A 22,153-nucleotide genomic window follows, 5' to 3' on the forward strand; every position below is an offset into this window, starting at 1 on the left:
TTTTTTAGGTTGTAATTCTAAGCAGCTTTATTACATTATAGTCATGTAAACCACTATTACGACCAGGATGTAAAACTGTGATCAACACAGAGTCTCTCCCTTTTTATGTTCATACCCTTTATCCAGACCTACCTCCTGCAACCACTTACATTTTCCATCAGTATAACCGTGTAATTCTATGAATGCTATAAAAATCATTTTTATAACTGGATTTTATATATTTTGTAGACGTATTTATGTAATTTTATAATTTTGATAAAGGTTATTACAATATTATTGACTATGTACAAATTTATAATTTTTTATTAATAGGGAGCATGTAAACTTTTCATGTTTTTGTCATTCGCAAATTGCTCTGAAGACTTACTTGAGTTGCTGGATGGTTTTATTATTGTGAGTAGTACACATACAAATGTGTCATTACTGACACGTTTTATTAGTAATACACATGACCAGTTTATTTATCCCTTTATTTTTTTAAATTTTTTAAATTAAAAAAAAATTTTTGAGAGAAAGAACGCACGTGAGCAGGGGGCAGAAAGGTAGAGAGATGGAGAGAGAAGCGGGGCTCACCTGCAGCGCAGCACGAGTTCACCCAAAGTGGGTCTCGGGCTCACCGATTATGGGGCTTGAACTCATGAATCGTGAGATGATCTGAGCTGAAATCTGAAGCTTAACTGACTAAGCCACCCAGGTGCCCCTTTCCCTTCACTCGAGATTTCCTGGTTTCAACTGTTGTAAAGATGGTATGAAATCTGCATACGGGGCTTTGTGTGAACATAAATTTTAATTCCTCTACAATAAATATTCAAGTGTATGATTGTTGGGATGTATGATAAGTTGTGTTTAGCCTTTTAAGAAACTAGTCTCTTCCAATGCCCTGTGCTCTTTTACATTCTCACCAGCAGTGTATGAAATACTGTTCCACATCCTCTCCAGCACTGGGCATTCAGTATACTTGGCCTTGAATAATGTAGGGGTTAGGGGCACTGACCCCCACGCAGTTGAAAATCCACATATAACTTAACTGCTAATAGCCAACTGTTGATCGGGAGCCTTACCAATAACATAAATAGTTGCTTAACACATATTTTGTATATTATATGTATTATATACTGTATTCTTAAAGTAAGCTATAGAAAAGAATGTTAAAATCCGACTTTTGGGGAAGAAAGAAAAATACCATATGATTTCACTCATACATGGAATTAAAGAAACAAATGAATAAAGCAAAAAAAAAAAAAAAAGACCAAAAAACCAGACTGTTAAATATAGAGAACAATCTGAGGGTTACTAGGAGGGGAGGTGGGTAGGGGAATGGGTAAAAACATGGGGATTAAGAGTACACTTATTATGGTGAACACTGAGTAATTTATAGAATGGTTGAATCACTGTATTGTACACCTAAAATTAGTATAACACTGTATGTTAATTATACTGGAATGTTAAAAGATTTACAAAGCCTAAGAAAAACAAAAACAAGGAAGAGAAAGTACATTTACAGTGCTTTACTGTAAAAAAAAAAAACAAAAACCCTGCATATAAGTGAACCCATGCAGTTCAACCCCACGTTGCTCAAGGGTCAGCTGTAGATTTTATTTTAGCCATTCCACCAGCAGCATAGGAGAGACTCAGTCGCTCTCCATCCTCACCAGCACTTGGTATTGTCGTTATATTTTACATTAACCATTTTATTAGGTATAGAGTAGTAACCGATCTGGAGCTTAACTTGGGTCTCCCCAATGGCTAACGATATTCCACACATCATTACTACTATTATTACAGACTTATTTATCTTATAACTGGAAGTTTGTACCTTTTGATCACCTTCACCCATTTCATCCACATCCCACCCCCACCCCTGCCTGTCACAACCAAATTTTTTTCTGTATCTAGGAGTTTTTTTTTTTAGATTCCATATATAAATAAGATCATACAATATTTGTCTTTCTCTGATTTATTTCACTCAGCATAATACCCTTAGGATCTATTCATGAGTCATATATGACAGGATTTTCTTCTTTTCTTTTTTTTTTTTTAAGTTTATTTATTTTGAGAGGGCACAATTGGGGGCAGGTCAGAGAGAGGGAGAAAGAGAGAATCCCAAGCAGGCTCCACGCTGTCAGTGCAGAGCCCAACATGGGGCTCAGCCTCACAAACCCTGAGATTGTGACCTGAGCTGAAGCCAAGAGCTGGATGCTTAACCAACTGAGCCACCCAGGTGCCCCAAGGTTTTCTTTTTTATGGCTGAATATTCAATTGTGTGTGTCTGTGCCTGTACCACATTTTTTAAATCCATTCGTTTGTATAGGACACTTAGGTTTTGATGCATGGCTATTGTAAACAATACTGCGGTGAACGTGGGGGTACGGCTGTGTTTCTGAAAGTGACTTCATTCCATTTGAGTGGATACAGGAGAATTGGTGGATCATATTGTAGTTTTGTTTTTAATTTTTTGAGGAACCTCCGTACTGTTTCATAGTGACTGCACCAGTTTACAGTATGTCTGTAGGTTGTTCATGAAGAGACATCTCTGATTTAACAAATCACCTACTGGTGTACATTCATACTGGTATTCGTTTCTTTTGACTGCGTTACAAAATTACTTTCCTAAAAGTTAATGTCTAAAGACAAACATTTACCAATTCTGTTGTGTGGGTCTAGGGTTGGATTGTCTAGTGTGGGCTGTCTGGACTGGGGCTGCACAAGCTAGGTGGCTTTTTTTTTTTTTTTACACGTCTAAGTGTCACTGGAATGGATGGGGTCATTCACAATCTCATGCTGCAAGAGGCTAGCCTGGGCTCTAGTATAATGTGTTAGAGGAGCTCCAAGAGAACCATATACCATACCTCACTGAGCAAGTCTGGTTCTGTCCTGTTTGTTACTGTCTTATTGGACACATTAGTCACAGTCCGTAGGAGGGGATGCTATCCAAAAGTGTGAATATAGAGATGGAAGGATAAATTTATTTTTTTAAATTAAAAAATGTTTATTTTTGAGAGAACAAGCAAGCGAGGGGCAGAGAGAGAGGGAGAAAGAAAATCCCAAGCAAGCTCTGAACTGTCAGTGCAGAGCCGGATGTGGGACTCGAACTCATGAACTGTGAGATTGTGACCTGAGCCAAAATCGAGAGTTGGACGTTTAACCGACTGAGCCACTCAGGCGCCCTGCAAGAGTAAATTTAAGAATCACAAGAGTGTTTATTTCCTTACATTTGTCAAAATTTATACCATAAATATCCTTGTACATGTTTGTTCTCAAAAAGATTAATTTCTACTGAATCAATTTTTTTTTAATTTTTTTAAATTTATTTTTGGGACAGAGAGAGACAGAGCATGAACGGGGGAGGGGCAGAGAGAGAGGGAGACACAGAATCGGAAACAGGCTCCAGGCTCCGAGCCATCAGCCTAGAGCCTGACGCGGGGCTTGACCTCAGGGACCGCGAGATCGTGACCTGGCTGAAGTCGGACGCTTAACCGACTGCGCCACCCAGGCGCCCCTCTACTGAATCAATTCTTAATATTAATCCCTGGCTCAAGGAGAATGAAAAGCTTAAATTGGATAATTGCAGATTGTACTCTAAAAACATTTTACTAATTTACATACTCTGGTCTGAAGCCTGTCGTCCTAAACATACCAAATACCTAAAACTTATTAAATGTGGTGTGCATCTTTTAAACTTAGAACTGTGATAAGCATGATAATAACCTCAATTCACTCAAAGCTGTACATGGTGGACAACAGTTACCTACTAAGCAGATGAGAAAAAATAAAACTTAGGCTTAGCATAAGAGTGCCTTTATCCACATGGCCTCGCCACTGTGAATGTTGCTCATCGTGAATGTTAAGGTTTAAAATGTTTTTGTTTCATGTTTATTTTGCATTTATTTGAATATTAGATGCATTTTAAAACTTGTTATGAGTACTTGCGACTTTTAAAAGTAAATGGCCTGTTTATTATTTAGTTATTTAAAAAATTAGGTTGGCCTTTTTCTTACTCCTTTTGTAATAGGGTGTGGAAGAGTGGATCTCGTATTGATCATAGGAATGGAAACTGGCACACTGACTCTGGAAAAGTTTGGCGGTTTCTCTTACACACACACACTACACACACACTCAGGCCTTTCCTGTCCTTTGCCTCCATTCTTCCAATATATATGACAGGTTCAGTTGGATCCAAATTTAGGATTTATATTGCTGTGACTGTTGATGCTTTTCGCAATTGACACGTGTGGTATAACATTTTTTTTTTACACAACTTTTATTCTTGTGGAAGCTGTCACAGTTGCCTGTTCCTGGCCACTGGTCCTCAGAGCCCTGCCTTCCTCTCTGGACCCAGGAAAAGCTCTGTGTGCAGCCTAGGCTCCGCCCTTCCCTGGGCACTGATCTTCTCTCACTTTCGCTGGCCTTAGTGGCCTTCCCACCCCATTACTCTTGCCCACGCCTAACTGGCGCGTTCCAGCGGTTTTCTTTCCTAATCAGTGACCGTCATCCCTGTGCCCTCAGAGCTTCTGCGAACGTTGTTCTCCGTCCAAAAGTCGCTTCAAACCCATTTCTGCTGGAAACTCCCCCGAGGAGGCTTCTGTGAGTTCTGTGCTGTACAAATACCTCCACTTCCTGTTAACAGGATCACGCCAACCGAGCCGTGTCCTAATTTTAATTTTCCAGTCCGCTCGCTGAAAGGGATTTTCCCCGCACCGGTTTTTGCCTGGCGTAAGCTCCAGCTATGCTCCTCCTACGTGTGCGTTTCTGCCCAGACTGACTGGCCCTTTCACTTTCCCAGCCGCCCCTGCCGGCGGGCGCGGACTCGGGCTCTTGGCGCCCCGTAGGGCCGAGATCCAAGATGGCTGCCCCCACGGGGCACGGCCCGGGTGCGGCCATGTTGCCGCAGCGGCAAAGCCGGGGTCCAGTTGTCTTTTCTCTAGAAATGCTTCAGACCCTTGTTGGCCGCAGCCCCGCGGTGCTGACGGACGCGGACGAAGTTCAGCGAAGTAAGTTCAGGTGCCGGTCGGTCGCAGTGGTGTGTGGCGAGAATCAGGTGCGTTCGCGGACTGTGGCCGGGGACGGTTCGTCGGCGTCCGCCTGGGGTGGTGTGGGTGGAATTCTTGCGGGAGGAGACCGTGGGTGGGTGTTCTTCCGTGTTAGGGTGTGCGCTTGCGGTGCCCGTGGTCTCGGTCAGGAGGTGCTCTCGTAGTTCTTGGGTAAAGATTTCTCGGGAACAGCGACCGGGTGCAGAGGGCACATTTGGGGGCCGTTTACTCGCTGGGGCTCAGAGATTGCGAGCGGGAGGGTGGTGGCGGTCAGCTGCAAGTGGAGCGGGTTTTGTTCGGGGCTCAAAGACAAGCTGTTTCGGGGCTCACGGGTCGGGGTCCGTGGAGCTCACGCGGGGGCCGCCGGGTGCGTCGGGGGTACGGGTGGGAGCGTGGGCTGCGCCTGGATGCGGGGGGCTTGGCCGCGGCGTGCGGAGCTCGGGCCTGGGCTGCCGCCGACGACAGCGGGTGTGCGTCCCCGCTTCTGCCCTTTAGCCCCGGGTCTTTTTTTCAGCTCTGGTTTTTTGGCAGCCGGCGCCACTTCGTACCCTCGGACTCTCAGGAATGAAAGTTTTTGCGGAGATGAATGAGCCAGCCTATCTAATAGCAGTTTTATGTTGAAGTTGCCGCCTTTTCTCTTTTGTCCTCCGAGATTCCTTGCACATTCCTCTAGGATATTTCTTTTCAGATTCTGACACAAGTAAAATCTCTTATCACACTGTACGTTCCGTTCACAACACAAGTAAAATCTCTTATCACACTGTACGTTCCGTTCACAAGGGATAATCCTTGTCAAAATTTTAGTAGATTTCAATTTGGGGCTTTTAGATTATGTGCTTAATATTTATAATTCAGATAAGTTGTGTAACTGGTACTATGATTTTCTCCTTGGCCTTATTTCATATAATAAACACTTACAAATTATTTTTAATGTGTGAACCGGTGATATTGTGAGTGGATTCGTATTAAGCATTTGCTTATGTATAATCTATATAGAGATGAAATGTTTGAGATGTTTAGGTATCATTCGGGGGACAGTTTATGATTATGCATTTATACCCTTGGATTTGTTCCCCAGCCTTTCGTTTCCAATATAAACTGTTTATTTTTATTGCAGTTGTAAGCGTGTTATTACTTTCTGACTCCCTTTTCCTTATCATTTTCTGTAATGCAAAAGATCAATTAACTGTAAATATTTATTTGCTACTTGGCCACCCTACTAAATTCTTATTACAGTATCTTTCTCTCCACCCAACATTTTAGTGTAGAAAATTTTCACACATACAGACACACTGAAAGAATTTTAAAGTAACCATTCATATACCTACCACCTAGATTTTACCATTAACTTCGGACTAGACTAGCTCTACTAGTTAGTTACCTGAGCCCTCTATGCATCTTCTTTTCATGAATCAGTCTTCTAGTTGGTTTTGGTGCATTTTATTTATTTATTTTTAATGTTTATCTATTTTTGAGAGAGAGACAGAGCACTAGTGGGGGAGGGGCAGCGAGAGAGGGAGACACAGAATCGGAAGCAGGCTCCAGGCTCCGAGCTGTCAGCACAGAGCCCGAGTCGGGGCTCAAACTCACAGACCGTGAGATCATGACCTGAGCCCAAGTCGGACGCTTAGCCGACTGAGCCACCCAGGTGCCCCGGTTTTGGTGCATTTTAAAGACAGTTGCAGATCACTGCCAGTACTCTAAATGCCTCTGCAATTACATGATTAATAGCGTTCCAATAGCTTTTCACTTGTTTCCTTTGTTTACTTAACGAACAGAGATTTTATTTACAAATAGTCTTGGCCTGTTGTGTAGTGGAATGAAAGTGAATTTTGGAACGAAATTAATCTGATTTTTCAATTCCATTGTGTGACGGGTGTGACCTGTGTCTCTTTCCCACTTGGCAAAAAGAGAAGTTAAACTCTCTCCCTCAGGGTTGTTTTGAAGATAAGTATAGTAAAATACCTAAAATTGTGGTCTGTGATGGCAGGAGCCTAGTGTATTTGAGTAAAAAGGCTGATAATTTCCCCATATTTATGGTTTTGTGCTGTGTAAAATTTGTAACTCATTTTCTCTCTCCCTACCTCCTTCCTTACTTCTCTGTCTCTTTTTTAAAGTAAACTTGTGAACTTACATTAATGATCTAGCAACAGCAATTTAAATGTAGAATGCCAATAATTTTCTGACTTAAAACATAAGTGCTCTTATGAAAAAATATGAGGAACTAAAAATGACCTCTCAAATATTACACTGTTGTCAGTATTTCTTTTCAGAAGTTCTTAGAAGTGGATTTGTCGGTTACTGGTGATACTTCTATTGCCTGTTTTAAGTGAATGTTAGGTGTGGTTGCGTGGCTAAGTCGGTTGAGCAGCCGAATCTGACTCTGTGTTAAGCCCGAGTCAGGCTTGTGCTGCGTGTGGAGCCTGCTTTAGATTCTCTCTCTCCCTTTTCCCCTCTTCTCTGCTCGGGCTTTCTCTCTAAGAATAAATAAATAAATAGGTAACTAAATAAATTTTAAAAATGTTAAATTATCCCCATGAAATGTCCTGCTCTTTAATACTGACCTTGACCTGTGTATGCTTTAAAATGGTCTAGATTTTTTTTTTTTTTTTTTTTAATTTTTAGAGAGAGTGTGAGTGGGGGAACAGGGCAGAGGGGGAAAGAGAGAGAGAGAGAGAGAGAGACATTGAGAGAGAGAATCCTAAACAGGCTCCATGCTCAGCATAGAGCCTGACACAGGGCGTGATCCTAAGACGCTGGGATCATGACGTGGGATGAAATCAAGAGTCAAGACGCCCAACCGACTGAGCCACTGAGGCGCCCCTAGAATTAAAAAAAAATTTTTTTTTTAAGTTTACTTATTTATTTTGAGAGAGGAGAGCAAGCAAGTGGGGTAGGGGCAGAAAGAGTAGGCAAGAGAATTCCAAGCAGGCTCTGCACTGTCAGCACAGAGCCCTACTCCAGGCTTGAACTCACCAACCTCCAGATCGTGACCTGAGCTGAGATCGAGGGTCAGTCGCTTACCCAACTGAGCCACCTAGGCGCCCCTAGAATTTTTCTATTTAAATGTTGTAGCCAGCCACCTGACTAAAGATGTACACAGACGTGTTAGGTGAATACTGATGATTTGCCTTTTTCTATATTCAAAAGTCATCTTTGATTATTTTTTCAAAGTGTGTTGTACTGGGTAATGTTTTCAGATGTAAATTCTCAACTCTACCTTTGTAGATAGAGTGTGAAAGCCTGAGAGAATGGTCAACAAGTGGAGCTGACTGTATTCCCATAAAACTATTTACAAAAACAGGTGGTCTAGGCCCTGTGTTACTGACCCTTGATTTAGATGATTATGTGGCTTTTGTGTTCTCATTTGGAGTTGGGCAGGTAGAGCCCATGAACTGAATCTGGGCCAGTGCCTGTTTTTGTTAATAAAGTCTTATGGGAACTCAGCCACACCTATTTTTTTTTTTTTTTAATATGACTGCTTTTGAGCTATAGTGGTATAGTTGAGTAGTTGCTACAGAAGCCATGTGCATTATATTTTTTTCTCTTTTAACATATAGTTATGTATGCTTAAAAATATATATATTAGTTTTATTCACACTAGAGATTGCAAAATAACATACAGTTTGTCTGTCGAAGTATTATGGTAATTAGTACTTTTATATTCTTCTCTGTCTATACAGAGATTTTAGAACAGTTTTTCACTCACCACTTCTATGTTATATGCTGCCATGGAATACTTTATTTTTTACTTTATTTATTTTATTTTATTATTAATATTTTTTAATGTTTATTTTTGAAAGAGAGAGAGAGAGAGAGAGAGAGAGAGATACAGAGTGTGAACGGGGGAGGGGCATACAGAGAGAGAGGGAGACACAGAATCCTAAGCACTCCAGGCTCTGAGCTGTCAGCACAGAACCTGATGTGAGGCCCGAACCCATGAAACTCGAGATCATGACCTTAACCAAAGTCTGACACTTAACTGACTGAGCCACCCAGGTGCCCCTGTCACGGAATATCTTAACTCTTCATGTTTTTAAAACCTTCTGAGAGGTGATCATTGTTATATTTCCAGTTGGTACTGATTTAGACTTCAACTCTTATTTACCAGTTTTATTTCTCTTGACTCCTTGCTCCTCTGCTTACATTGGAAGATCCTTTCCTTTTGCTTGAAGAACCTTCTTATTTGCTGTAACACAGGTCTTCTGATGAAGAATACTGTGTGCTTTCGCCTGAAAATTCAGTTCTATTTCTAAAGAATGTTTTTGCCAACTATCCTATACAGGTTTATACTTCTAATACTCTACAGAGTATGAAGAACTGGAATGCAATGAGAAATTATGAAGACAATGTGTTATTATTTGCTTATTAGCATGATGTTCTCAAAATCAAAGTGTATGTCCCCTAGGATGTAAAAAGACTTTTGCAGAGGTAGATGGACATGCATGATTTAAGAGAAAAATGTGTATCTCTTACTGTCTGTGTGTCCTCTTTCCTAAAAATGATGTGTCTGAGGAGGCCCCTGCCACTTGGCCCAGAGCACTTAATAAAAAGACCGATTTTTTTTTTAATTTTTAAATTTTAGTTAACACACTGCAATATTGGTTTCAAGTAGAATTCAGTGATTCATCACTTGCATACCACAGCCAGTGGGGGGCGCCTGTGTGGCTCAGTTGGTTAAACATACAACACCCAGTGCTCATCCCAAGTGCCCTCCTTAGCACCCAGCACCCATCTAGCCCATCCCCCACCCACCTCCCTCCATCACTCCTCAGTTTCTTCTCTATCATGAAGAGTCTCTTTGTTATGCCCAGAGTTCGTGATCCCCAAAGACCACCAGGGAGCCGAGTCCGATGCAAAAGCAAAAGAGCCTTTATTCGAGCTAGCTGGAGCTCAATCCCCTACCTGCACCAACACAGTGGTGAGATACCCGGGAGAGAGAGCCAGTTTCAAAAGCACAAAGGTTTTATTGGGGTCTAGGGGCAGTTGGTGAGGTAATGGCTGTGGCCTCAGCCGATTGGCTGGGGAAGGGTTGTGGCCTTGGCCGATTGGCTAGGGAAGGGTCGGAGTCCTGTTACTCAAGGGGAGGAGGCGTGGTCGGCCAGCGTAGGTCCGCCCCTTCATCTTGTGGTTTTTTTCCCTCTCTTTTCAAAAAGACAGATCTTTGGGGGCCTTGGTTTAAGGTGAATGCATAGCGACAGTGACAATATTTGGGCCTAAAGAGATTGTGCCGCTCAGAGTAATTTGCTTTTCAGCCTGTAGGTGCTGGCTCCCCAAGGACAAGAGGAATCCAGGGAAAAAGGAGAAGATTCCAAGACTTAGGCATCAGCATTTCTGGGGAAACCTTTGACTGGAGACTGAGATTTTTGAACAGAAATTTAGAGCTGATCCAGAAGAGCTAAAGACAGAGCATCCCAGTTAGCAGCCATTTCCCAAAATCAGAAGAAGATGATCCAGGCCCAGGTGACTTTTGGTTTCTTTTATTCTTTCCCCCCCCTCCCCCAATGGATTTGTAGAGGCCTGTAGAAAAAAAAAATCAGTGCAATTAAACAAAAAAGTTTGAATTGAGAATAGCAGGATCTGGAGAAATCTGGGCCAAGTAGGATCAGGAACATATTTTTCATAGGATTCATATTTTGTGGCTCTTGTTGGAATATATGTGATTGTGCAAGACCCTGTAGGTCACGATACCTGTCAATGTTGCACATATCTCTGACAACCATCATAAGAGAATCTTGGTAAGTTACATGGTAGGCATTAGTTACTGTGATCTGTTTCTACTGCCAACACTTCTGATACCAAACATGTGAATTTTTTCATACCAACGACCAGTTCCTCAACTCTCTAGACACCACTGTGTACAATTTGATTCAATCTTGACACTAACTACCTGGAGTTACTATCGTACTCCACAAGTTTATAGGGCTCAGTCCCACAAGACTGACCTCATTACAGATGCCAAGCATTAGGTGCCCAGGGTACCCATACTTCTGACTTGGCTACAAATGGGCAGTTCCCACAATCCCTTCCTTGGGTTCGAGAATTCACTCCTGTGGCTCACGTAACTCAGGAAAACACTTTACTTCACATTTACCAGTTTATTATAAAGGCTACAAGATGGGAACAACCAAATGGAAGAGAAGCATAGGGCAAGGTATGGGAGAAGGGGCGAGGACCTTCCATGCCATCTCCAAGCAAGCCACCCTCCCAGCACCTTGATGTGTTAACCAACATGGAAGCACCCCAGCCCTGTAGTTTAGTGTTTTTTATGGAAGTTATTATGTAGAGGCGATTGATGAAATCACTGGCCATTTAGTGATTATCTCAATCTCCAGTTCCTCTCCCCTCCCTACCCTGGGGTAGGGCTGATACTTCTAGCCCTCTAATCAATAGCTTGGTTCTCATAGCAACCAGCCACATCCTTAGGGTATCTAGGGGCCCACCAGAGTTACCTCGTTAATATAAATTCGGGTATGGTTGAAAGGGGCTTGTTACAAATAACACAAGGTGCCCCTCCCACCGCAAGCCCTTCTAAAGGCTTTAGTAGCTTTGTGCTAGGAACTGGAGATGAATACCAAATATATACCTCTTATTATATCACAGTATCACAGGCATCGACTGTGAGGAGAAAACAGACTAGTTCCTTGAGGGAATGTTAATGTTTCATGACACATAGGTTTGAAGTTCACATAGGTCTTTGATCGTTCCTCATAGATCTGTTGTGGTGAGTAAAGGTCTTAACTGCCCTTACTTCTCATAAATGTAAAAACATGGTTCCTGCAGCTGTTTATTCATTGTTTCTATTGTAGTGTTAACTCTGCCTAATGATATGCACACATACATATATATTTGCTATGTACATCTGTGTGTCTATAAGTATATTTGTAGTTTTTTTTATAAATTTGCTTGATCATTAATCTCTTTGCTTTATACATGTATTATACGGCTCCTTTATTTTGTTTAGTATATTAACCACTGAAATTAGTATGGGTTTTCTGGTGATTCTAGCATATCTGCAGTCTTCATCACTGATTTTGGTATTGGTTCAGATGCTCGTGGTGAACTTAGTGTGTGTTATTCATCTACGTAGTTCTGTATTGGCAAATAGATGCTCAAATTTATACAGATGTTCTTACACCAGCAAAAGGATTTAATGGTACATGTTACAGAAACTTTCTCTGATTTTCAACTTTGTTTGATGAAGAGAAGACTGCACAGTAACATAATATTTTACAAGATTTCTTATTCTATCACCATGTATTAAAGAACAAAAACCACCAATTTCCTTTATGGAGAAATGAACAGAATAGTTTCCCTTATCCATTTTTTACGTATCACTGAAAGAATATCATTTTATTAAATGTAACTGTGTTATAACAGGAATCCCTGACATTTGAGGATGTGGCCGTGGGCTTCTCCCGGGAGGAGTGGCGGCTCCTGGCCCCCGCCCAGAAGGACCTGTACCGGGATGTGATGCTGGAGAACTACAGGAACTTGGTGTCCGTGGGTGAGGACGACTCCTCTGTGTCTCTCACAGGGTGCTCTGCCAGTGGTTTTTTTCTTTCTCAGCTACTTAACTCTTTAGTACTCTGACATGATAGATTCTCGCATCCTTTTCTTCTCTCAGACAAGAGGATATAATGTCCCCTCTCTTGAGAGAAAAGCCTTGATGTTTACAGATGTGAAACATTGTTTATCCCCTGAAATGTAACATTATGCCCTCCTGATATACCCCAGGCCACTGAGTCGTCTTCTTCTTCTTTTTTTTTTTTTTTAAGGTTATTTATTTATTTTGAGAGAGAGAGAAAGTGTGAGTCAGGGAGGGGCAGAGAGAAGGGAGAGAGAGAGAGAGTCCCAAGCAGGCTCTGCACTGCCGGCGCAGAGCCCAACATGGAGCTTGACCCCGCGAACCACGAGATCGTGACCCGAGCCACAGTCGGACGCTGAACCAACTCAGCCACCCCGGTGCCCCAACCACTGAGTCCTCTATCATTTCTCACGAACAGGGTATCTCACCAGCAAACCAGATGCACTCTCCAAGTTGGAAGGAGGAGAACTTTGGACAACAGAAGATGAGATCGACAGTCGAATCTGCCCAGGTGAGTGAGAAGTTGGCAGGGTGGGGGGTGGCTGCAGAAGCAGTACCCTGGTCAGACAGAGAAGGCGTCACAGCTGTGACAGCCCCTCCCCACATCTGTTTTCCCCTATGGGAACTCTTCTTCTTTGTTGAAATTTCGAGGAAAATATATCCCTTTTTTTCTTTTGAGATCTGATCCCTGTTCCCTGTTTGCTTTATATACTTCTTGTTTTTGTTTGTTTTGCATAGTCATCTTCTTCCTTGGACTTTCTAACCTTCATCCACTGTGACAGTGTCTCTCCTGCTGTGAAATTCCACTTTCCAGGCCTTTCTGGAAAAAAACAACTTTGACTTCCCCACTTTTTTCTCACTACTATGCCTGCTTACCAGGAAATAATGATGTCCTTCCATAACTTCTGACTATACCTTTGACACTTGGTCTCCATGGTAACCCGGCTTTTGCTGTGCATTTATTTCGTTCTTTGCCCCCACCCCCACCCCGGGAACCCCTGAAGTTCTCCATACTTTTGTTCTCGTTTTCTTCTCAGTTCTCCTCAGTCTTAAGTTTCCTCCATTCCCGGGAGTCAACCTCTTTCTCTTTTCTTAAGATGTCAATTGACTTCTCTCTCAATATTGTCTAATGCATGCTTTCATCCTATATATTTTACCCTTCTTCATGGCAGCCAGCTGTAACTTCCCATTCTGTGTGTGAGCACAGGAATCCTCTTCTCTTCATCCTTTTTTTAAAATGCAGGTTCTTGAGGTGCCCGGGTGGCTCAGTCGGTTGAGCATCCAACTCTTGGTTTCGGCTCAGGTCACGATCTCACGGCTTCGTGGGCTCAAACCCACAGAGCATCGGGTTCTGTGCTAGCAGCACGGAGCCTGCTTGGGATTCTCTGTCTCCCTCTGTCTCTGCCTCTCCCTTGCTTGTGCTGTCTCTGTCTTTCTCAAAATAAAATAAATAAACTTAAAAAAAAAAATAAAATTTAGGTTCTCTTTGAGTTCAACACAACTACACATTTTAAATTGTCCCCATCCTGGCATTACCTTGAATGTTCTCTGCTTGCTGAGCTCTCAAAGATTATTTAATTAACAAGAAAATATCTTTTTTAACATGCCACATGATTGCCAGCCCAAACTGGGTCATAAGTTATGTCTGCTTCCAATGATTTCCTTCATGGTTTTGTTAATTCAGATTTTCCTTTAATTATTAGATGTTATCACTGCATTTATTTTCCTAAAGCTTTTGTTTTCACATGATTTTTTAAAAATTTTTATTATTTATTTTTGAGAGAGAGAGAGACAGAGCACGAGCAGGGGAGGGTTAGAGAGAAAGATGCAGAATCCGAAGCAGGCTCCAGGCTCTGAAGCACTCCCTGACATTATTATTGTTTTGTTGTTGTTGTTGTTGTTGTTGTTGTTAATATTGTAATTCAGTCACACCCTGATACTGGATGTACCCATGTATTATTACTTTTCAATTTGTAAAGTGATGGCAAAATGGGGCACCTGGGTGGTTCTGTAGATTGAGCGTCCAACTTCGGCTCAGGTCATGATCTCACAGTTCGTGAATTGGAGCCCCACGTCGGGCTCTGTGCTGACAGTTCGGAGCCTGGAGCCTGCTTTGGATTCTGTGCCTCCCTCTCTCTCTGCCCCTCCGCCACTCACTGTCTCTGTCTCTCTGTCTCTCTGTCTCTCTCTCAAAAATGAATAAATGTTAAAATAAATAAATAAATATAAAAAATAAATTTAAAGTGATAGCAAATGGAATTTCTACTAATTTTTCAAGAACTTGAGTCTGATTTTTTTTTTTAATTCAAGTATAATTAACATACAGTGTTATATTAGTTTCAGGTGTACAATTCAACAATCTAGGGGTGCCTGTGTGGCTCACTCGGTTAAGCATCCAGCTCTTGATCTTGGCTCAGGTCATGATCTCACGGTTCATGAGTTTGAGCCCTCCAGTAACACAAAGCCTCCTTGGGATTCTGTCTCTCCCTCTCTCTATCCCTTCCCTGCTCTCATGTGCTCATCTCTCTCTCAAAATAAATCAACTTTTAAACAAATCTCACATTTTAAGATGTGATTTCACATTTTAAGATCACATCTTCACATTTAGCATGCATGTTTCACAATGCATGCTAGATTTTCCCCTCATTCTGGACTTCAGTAATATTCCTTATTTTAGTGAGAGACATTTTGTCCAGCAGGCCAAGCCACACAATTCCTGAAGTGATCCTTGAGTCCTCGCTTTCATTAACCTCTTCCCACTTCTCCCATTGAGCCCATCAGTGAACCTTATCTTTTCTTTAAATATATCTTGATTTCCTCTACCTCTTACTTCTCCACTGCTTCTTTAACTGTGTTTCACAAACTGCAATTGCCTTCTTTAATCCTTTGCTTCAGTTGTCTATACCTAGAATAAAATCAGGATGTTTTACAGATTTAACTCAATTCTGATACTATCTACCTGGAAAGAATGTCAGATCCTATAAGCTGAAGGTTCAGTCCCACAAGTCTGTCCCTACTTCAGATGTCAGTTGCAAGTCCAGATTGTTACCTATGCTTCTGTCCATCTGGCTATAAATTGTAGATTCCCATGTCCCCCTCTTTGGGTTCAATTAATTTGCTAGAGTAGCTCACAGAACTCCGAGAAACACTTGTGTTTGCCAGCTTAATAAAGGATTTATAAAGGATACAGATGAACAGCCAGATGAAGAGGTACATAGGGCAAAGTATGAAGGATTTCTGAATGCAGGAGCTTCTGTCTCCATGGAACTGGGGTGCACCACCCTCCTGGCACACGGATGTGTTTACCAACCCAGAAGCTGATCAGATCTTATTTAAGAGTTTCTATAGAGCTTTTTTAAAAAAAAAAAAAAATGTTTATTTATTTTGAAAGAAAAAGAATGAGCAGGGGAGGGGGAGAGAGAAAGAGAGAATCCCAAGCAGGCTCCGTGCTGTCAGCACAGAGCCTGACATGGGGCTCAATATCACAAACCGTGAGATCATGATTTGAGCCAAAGTCGAGTCAAGAGCTTAACTGACTGAGCCACCCAGGTGCCCCGAGAGTTTCTGTACAGCTGTAATCTCTAGTCCCTCCTGCCTTTCCCTTTCTTGGTGGGTGGGGCTGAAAGTTCCAACCTTATAATCGCTTGGTCTTTCTGGGTACCAGCCCCATTTCATGGTTGTGTAGGAACCCTATGCTAAATCGCCTCATTAGCATAAACTCAGTTGTGATTGAAAGGGCTTGTTATGAATAACAAAAGAAACTCCCGTTAGGACATTTAGAAGCTCTGTACCAAGAACTGTGGATAGAGACCAAATGTATTTCTTATTATACCACCTGTAGGATTGTCACTTAAAATAACTACTTCACATGAAGGCCTTTTTAAAACAGTTTTATTCCAAACTAAGATTATGAGAGATGACAGAGTGATTCATTGTTCTCTTCTCTCCTAGAAATCAGGAAAGTTGATGATCCCCTGCAGTGTCAGTTACAAAATCGAAGCATTCAGAAGAGTGTGGAACAATGCTGTGAACATAATACATTTGCAAGCATTTTTAACCAGAGTGAAAGTGATTTTCTGTTGAAACAAAATTATGATATGTTTGATTTACATGAAAAACCTTTAAAATCAAATTCAAGTTTGGAAAGCCAGAGTATAAGCTGTAATTTGGAGAACTCTGCTGAGTTTCATGAAGATGGGAAATCCCTTCTTTATGGTAACCACGAACAATTTTATAGTGTAAATAAATTTCCTGTAGGTGTAAAACCCATTAATAATGATTCCCAGGTCATGAAACAACAGAGAACTCAAAATACGCAGAAAGCCCATGTATGCAGTGAATGTGGGAAAGCCTTTGTCAAGGTGTCTCAGCTCACTGATCATCAGAGAGTTCATACTAGAGAGAAACCTCATGGATGCGGTATGTGTAGGAAAGCATTTTCCAGAAAATCCAGGCTAATTGAACATCAGAGAATTCATACAGGACTGAAACATTATGAATGCACTGAATGTGACAAAACATTTCCTAAGAAATCACAATTCAACATACACCAGAAAACTCATATGGGACAGAAGCCTTATACATGTAATGAATGCGGGAAGGCGTTCATCAAGAAATGTCGGCTCGTTTATCATCAGCGAACTCATACAGGAGAGAAGCCCCATGAATGCAGTCTATGTGAGAGAGCCTTCTCTACAAAGTTTAGTCTCACTACGCATCAGAAAACTCATACAGGAGAGAAACCGTATATATGCAATGAATGTGGAAAAGGCTTCATTGAGAAGAGGCGTCTTGTTGCACATCATCGAACTCATACTGGCGAGAAACCTTTTATATGCGATGAATGTGGGAAAGGTTTCACCCTGAAGAACAGTCTTCTCACACATCAGCAAACTCATACAGAAGAGAAATTGTATACGTGCAGTGAATGTGGAAAAGGCTTTTCAATGAAGCACTGTCTCATCGTACATCAGCGAACTCATACAGGAGAGAAACCCTACACATGCAGTGAGTGTGGAAAAGGCTTCACCTTGAAGAGTCCGCTCATCAGACATCAGCGAACTCATACAGGAGAGAAACCCTATGTGTGTAGTGTATGTGGAAAAGGCTTCACCATGAAGAGTGATCTCATTGTACATCAGCGAACTCATACTGCAGAGAAACCATATGTATGCAGTGATTGCGGGAAAGGCTTCACCGTGAAGAGCCGCTTGATTGTACACCAGCGAACTCATACGGGAGAGAAACCCTACATATGCAGTGAATGTGGGAAAGGCTTTCCAGCAAAGATACGGCTGGTCGGACATCAACGAACTCACACGGGAGAGAAGCCCTACATATGCAGTGAATGTGGAAAAGGCTTCACAGAGAAGAGTCATCTCAATGTGCACAGGCGCACTCATACAGGAGAGAAACCCTATATATGCAGTGAGTGTGGCAAAGGCTTAACCGGGAAAAGCATGCTCGTTGCACATCTGCGAACTCACACCGGGGAAAAGCCGTATGTATGCAGTGAGTGTGGAAAGGGCTTCACCATGAAGAGTACTCTAGGTATACATCAGCAGACCCATACCGGAGAGAAGCCATACAAATGCAACGAATGTGATAAAGCCTTCCGGAAGAAGACCTGCCTCGTACAACATCAGAGATTTCACACGGGAAAAACCTCCTTTGCGTGTACCGAATGTGGAAAATTTTCCTTGCGCAAAAATGATCTCATTACCCATCAGAGAATTCACACAGGAGAGAAACCATATGAATGCAGGGAATGTGGGAAAGCCTTCACGACCAAGTCAGGGCTCAATGTTCATCAAAGAAAACATACCGGAGAGAGGCCCTATGGATGCAGTGATTGTGGGAAAACTTTTGCCCACTTGTCAATCCTTGTTAAACACAAGAGAATTCACAGATAGTCACTTTGGGAAAACCTGTTGCCAGTTGTAGGCCCTCAAGATAATATTTTGCAATGAAGAATGAATGCAAAGAATGGTATTATCTTTAGTGATCAGTTATGTCACATTTTACGTTGACAAAAAATTTACAAAACTGCTCACGCAGCCAGCCTTGATGAAAATATCCTAGGACATTATACATCTAAAAAGTGTTGACTAAGATAGATTCTATGAATGTGACAGACTAGGAAAGCCTTCGGTGGGAAGAAGACCTATCACGTGATCATCACAGATCATGAACGACTAGGAAAGCCTTTGCCCAGAAGTTAAGACCTCAATAGATGTTAATTCACACTAGAGAAGTACTTTCCTATGGTAATAAATATAGTCCGGTCTTGAAGTAACGTATTTGCCAGGAAATCCACACAGAAATAACTTAGGAACACGTTCAATGTGGTGGACTTTAGCAAAATACCGGACAACTCAAGGAAAGAGGCCTTGGGGAAATGATGAAGGAGAGTTCTGTCATATGTCTAAACATAACAGATAATACACCTCTCAGACATTGAGAACAGGATACCTTCAGCCATATATCTGCCTTGTCATTGATGTTATCAATTTTAAATCGTGGCAGTTACTCTTATCATGTATTAAATTTTAATATGTACAATGCAGGAGTGTTCTATGAGTGTTCTCTGCCTGTTTCATTATATAATTAACCCTTGAATTTCTTTGTTCCAAGTTTGTTATTACCAAATACTTGAAGTACTTCAGAATGAAACGATATATTCATATGTGTAACTCAATATATTTGGATGTGTTTAACCAAGTTTATAAGCAGCATCAAGTGGTTTATAAAATTAATGTAAATGCAACGTTTGTATAACTTCTAATTTTGTTTAAGTTTATTTATTTTGAAATAGAGACCGAGATGGGAGAGGGCAGAGAGAGAGGGAGAGAGAGAGAGAATCCCAAGCAGGCTCTGTACCATCAGTGCAGAGCCCAATGCGGGGTTTGAGCTCACGAACCGTGAGGTCATGACCGTCAGATGCTTAACCGACTGAGCTACCTCGGCGTCGTATGTGAGTTTTAATTTTGAAGTAAGTTTAGAATCACAAAAACGAGTATTTCTGAGATTTCCTAAATGCCGTTCAGCCAGCTGTTTCCAAAGGTAAAACCTTACATAACCGTAGTCCAATATCAAATAGAGGAAAGTGAAATTATTATACTACTTTCAACCACAGGATTTACTTGGATCTCACCAGTTTTCACATGCACTCATTTTTGGTTTTTATATATAGTTTTAAGAAACTTTATCACATATGTAGGTTTCTGTAACCAACACCACAGTAAAAATTCAGAATGTGTTGTCGACACAAACTCCCCATGCCACCCCTTCATAGTGACACTTCCCTGACCCTAAACCCTGGCATCAGAGATTCTATAAATTTGTCATTTACAGAACATTAATTAGAAAAGTAGACTCATTTAGCACTTAATTTTTGAAGTTGGCTATTTGACCTTATGAGATAATAGGAAATGTATAGGTCTCTGCCCCTTGTGGCCAGCTGCCCCTGGTTGCCAGCACACGCTCCTGAAACCCTTGTAAATTCCTAAGTGATAAGTGCGTTAGGAGCAATTTTTATTCTAATGAGGTGACTCTGGGTGGGCTCCTGTAAGGCTTCTGGATGAGGACCAAGCCATAATTAAAAAGTTTGCAACATTCTGCCCGACACCCATCCTCCAGGGAGGGGAGAGGGAAATTGAGTCAATAATTGGTCAGTCCTGAAGAAGCCTCCATAAAATCCCCAAGGATGGGTGAGCTTCCAGGTAGGTGAACACAGCCAGGTTGGGGGAGGGCAACATAACACAACTCCACCAGGACGGAAGCTTGTGCTTGGGACCCTTCCAGGTCTCATTCCACGTGTCTCTTCATCGGGCCGTTCGCCTATATGCTTTAACCTAGCTTTTAACTGGTGTCCGTGTTTCTCTGAGTTCTGTGAGCTGCTCTAGCAAATCAATGGAACTGGAGGAAGGAGCTGTGGGGAACTCCCACTTGTAAGCAAGTCCGAAGTTGTAGGTAACCTGGGGACCTACTACTGGTCCCTGGGGTATGAAATGAGGAGGGGGGTTCATTCGTGGGGCCGAGCCCTTCACCTGTGGGACCTGACACTCCAGGTAGCTCGTGTCGGGATGGAGTTACACTGCATGGCCCGGCTGGTGTCCTGGAGAATTGCAGGGGTGTGCGGAAATCCCCACACGCATTTCGTGACCGGAAGTGTCCCAAGGGTCGCGTGGCAGCCAGTGTGAGTAAAGGCGAAGCACGGGAGGAGGCCGAAACTGTAGGTTTGTCCAATACAGACCTCAGGAAAAGTCAACCCAAGATCCAGCCAGAAGCTCTGTGGGGTCTTCTCTGCACTTGGACGCCGGACTTCACGCAAACTGGCTGCACCCCAGGTGCTCCTGCCTGAGTGCTCAGCTTGCCCTTTTCCCCAAACTGATGATCAGAATGCGCCCCCACGTCACATGGGCTTCGGGTAGGTTCCCGCCTCTGAAGAGGCCTGTGACCGTCTCTTTCGAGGAGGGGAAGGCCCCGGGTACCCCCATGACGGTTCCGATTCTTCCCGCCGGACAGAGGGCCGGCAGCAAAACGACTGCTCGGGTCAGAAGCGCTAGGAGCGCTCAGTGAGGAAACGAGGTCACCTCCCACCCGAGTGCCCTCAGGCCCGGAGCGAGCGAGCCGAGACGCACTTCCGGAAGCCCCGAGCCCGCCGCACACGCCCCTCGCCGCCCAGACCCCGGTGTGGGTCCCGAGCTAGGGGCCAGGCCCGGGAGGCGGGAATGCGCCTGGGGACGTCCTCAGTCCCCGAGGAAGGCGGGCGCGCGCTCAGGCGAAGTCTTTGGGGCCCGACGGCCGAGGGCGGCCGGTGGGGACCCGGGGCTTGTGTGTTAACTTCGCGGGGCGAGCTGCGGACCCACGAACACCGCGCCTCGGCGACCTCAGCGATTTCACCTGGGGCTCCGAAGGGGCAGGTGCGTCCACGCGCGAGGAGAGCTCCTGCGGTAACCTTGACATCGAATCTGAGGTCAATGTTGTTTTGGGGAGTGCAGGATTTGAGAGCCTAGGAGTCTAGAAGTTTTGAGACTCATAACCCCAGGCCTGTGTGTGTGTGTGTGTGTGTGTGTGTGTGTGTGTGTCTTAATGTTCATTTTTGAGAGAGAGAGAGAGAGTGCAAGTGGGAGAGAGGCAGAGAAAGGGGGAGACAGGGGATCCCAAGCGGGCTCTGTGCTGATAGCTGCGAGCTGATGCTAGGCTCCAACACAGGAACCATGAGGTCATGACCTGAGCGATGCTCAGCGGACTGAGCCACCCAGGTGCCCCATGAGGCTCAACCTTCTGGATGGGGGAAGTATTTCCTTTCAGTCTTTTGAGTCCCTTCTCAAGATTCCAAACAAAAATTCGAGTCAAAATTTGTCTCCTGCATCCCCTCTCCTCACTGTCCCTGCAAAAATCAGAGTAGTTCGCCATGATCAAGTGCTGTGTCCCTGAATAAAGATAGTATTTTTATCTTTTTTTCTTTTTAAGTAGACTTCACACTTAAAAGCAGACTTGAACTCATGACCCTGAGATCAAGACCTGACCT

The 22,153-nt window shown here is 42.9% G+C and overlaps 1 protein-coding gene across 2 annotated transcripts; it reads left to right on the top strand.

Moving 5' to 3' along the window:
• The first annotated feature begins 4,247 nt into the window (after positions 1-4,247).
• Positions 4,248-19,384, top strand: LOC112851183 (uncharacterized). Of its 2 annotated transcripts, XM_025914728.2 has the most exons (5): positions 4,855-4,991; positions 10,286-10,493; positions 12,411-12,537; positions 13,037-13,129; positions 16,570-19,384. In XM_025914728.2, exons 2-5 carry the CDS (start codon positions 10,479-10,481, stop codon positions 18,528-18,530), a joined length of 2,196 nt encoding a protein of 731 aa, XP_025770513.2. In that variant the 5' UTR covers positions 4,855-4,991; positions 10,286-10,478; the 3' UTR covers positions 18,531-19,384. The 2 variants fall into 2 exon arrangements, with proteins under 2 accessions (XP_086544485.1, XP_025770513.2); XM_086688359.1 differs by lacking the exon at positions 10,286-10,493 and having other exon boundaries at positions 4,248-5,038.
• Positions 19,385-22,153: the final 2,769 nt, after the last annotated feature.

This window comes from Puma concolor, chromosome E2, assembly GCF_028749965.1.
Source record: "Puma concolor isolate L17-30 chromosome E2, mPumCon1.1.hap2, whole genome shotgun sequence".
Classification (NCBI taxonomy): domain Eukaryota; kingdom Metazoa; phylum Chordata; class Mammalia; order Carnivora; family Felidae; genus Puma; species Puma concolor.

What these genes read in the sequence shown, in the direction of transcription:
- LOC112851183 (XM_086688359.1), top strand. Translation starts at nt 4,844, where the DNA reads ATGGCTGCCCCCACGGGGCACGGCCCGGGTGCGGCCATGTTGCCGCAG. An exon ending in TGGTGTGTGGCGAGAATCAG is followed by an intron (nt 5,039 to 12,410) that starts GTGCGTTCGCGG and finishes GTGTTATAACAG; the next exon opens with GAATCCCTGACATTTGAGGA. An exon ending in CAGGAACTTGGTGTCCGTGG is followed by an intron (nt 12,538 to 13,036) that starts GTGAGGACGACT and finishes TCTCACGAACAG; the next exon opens with GGTATCTCACCAGCAAACCA.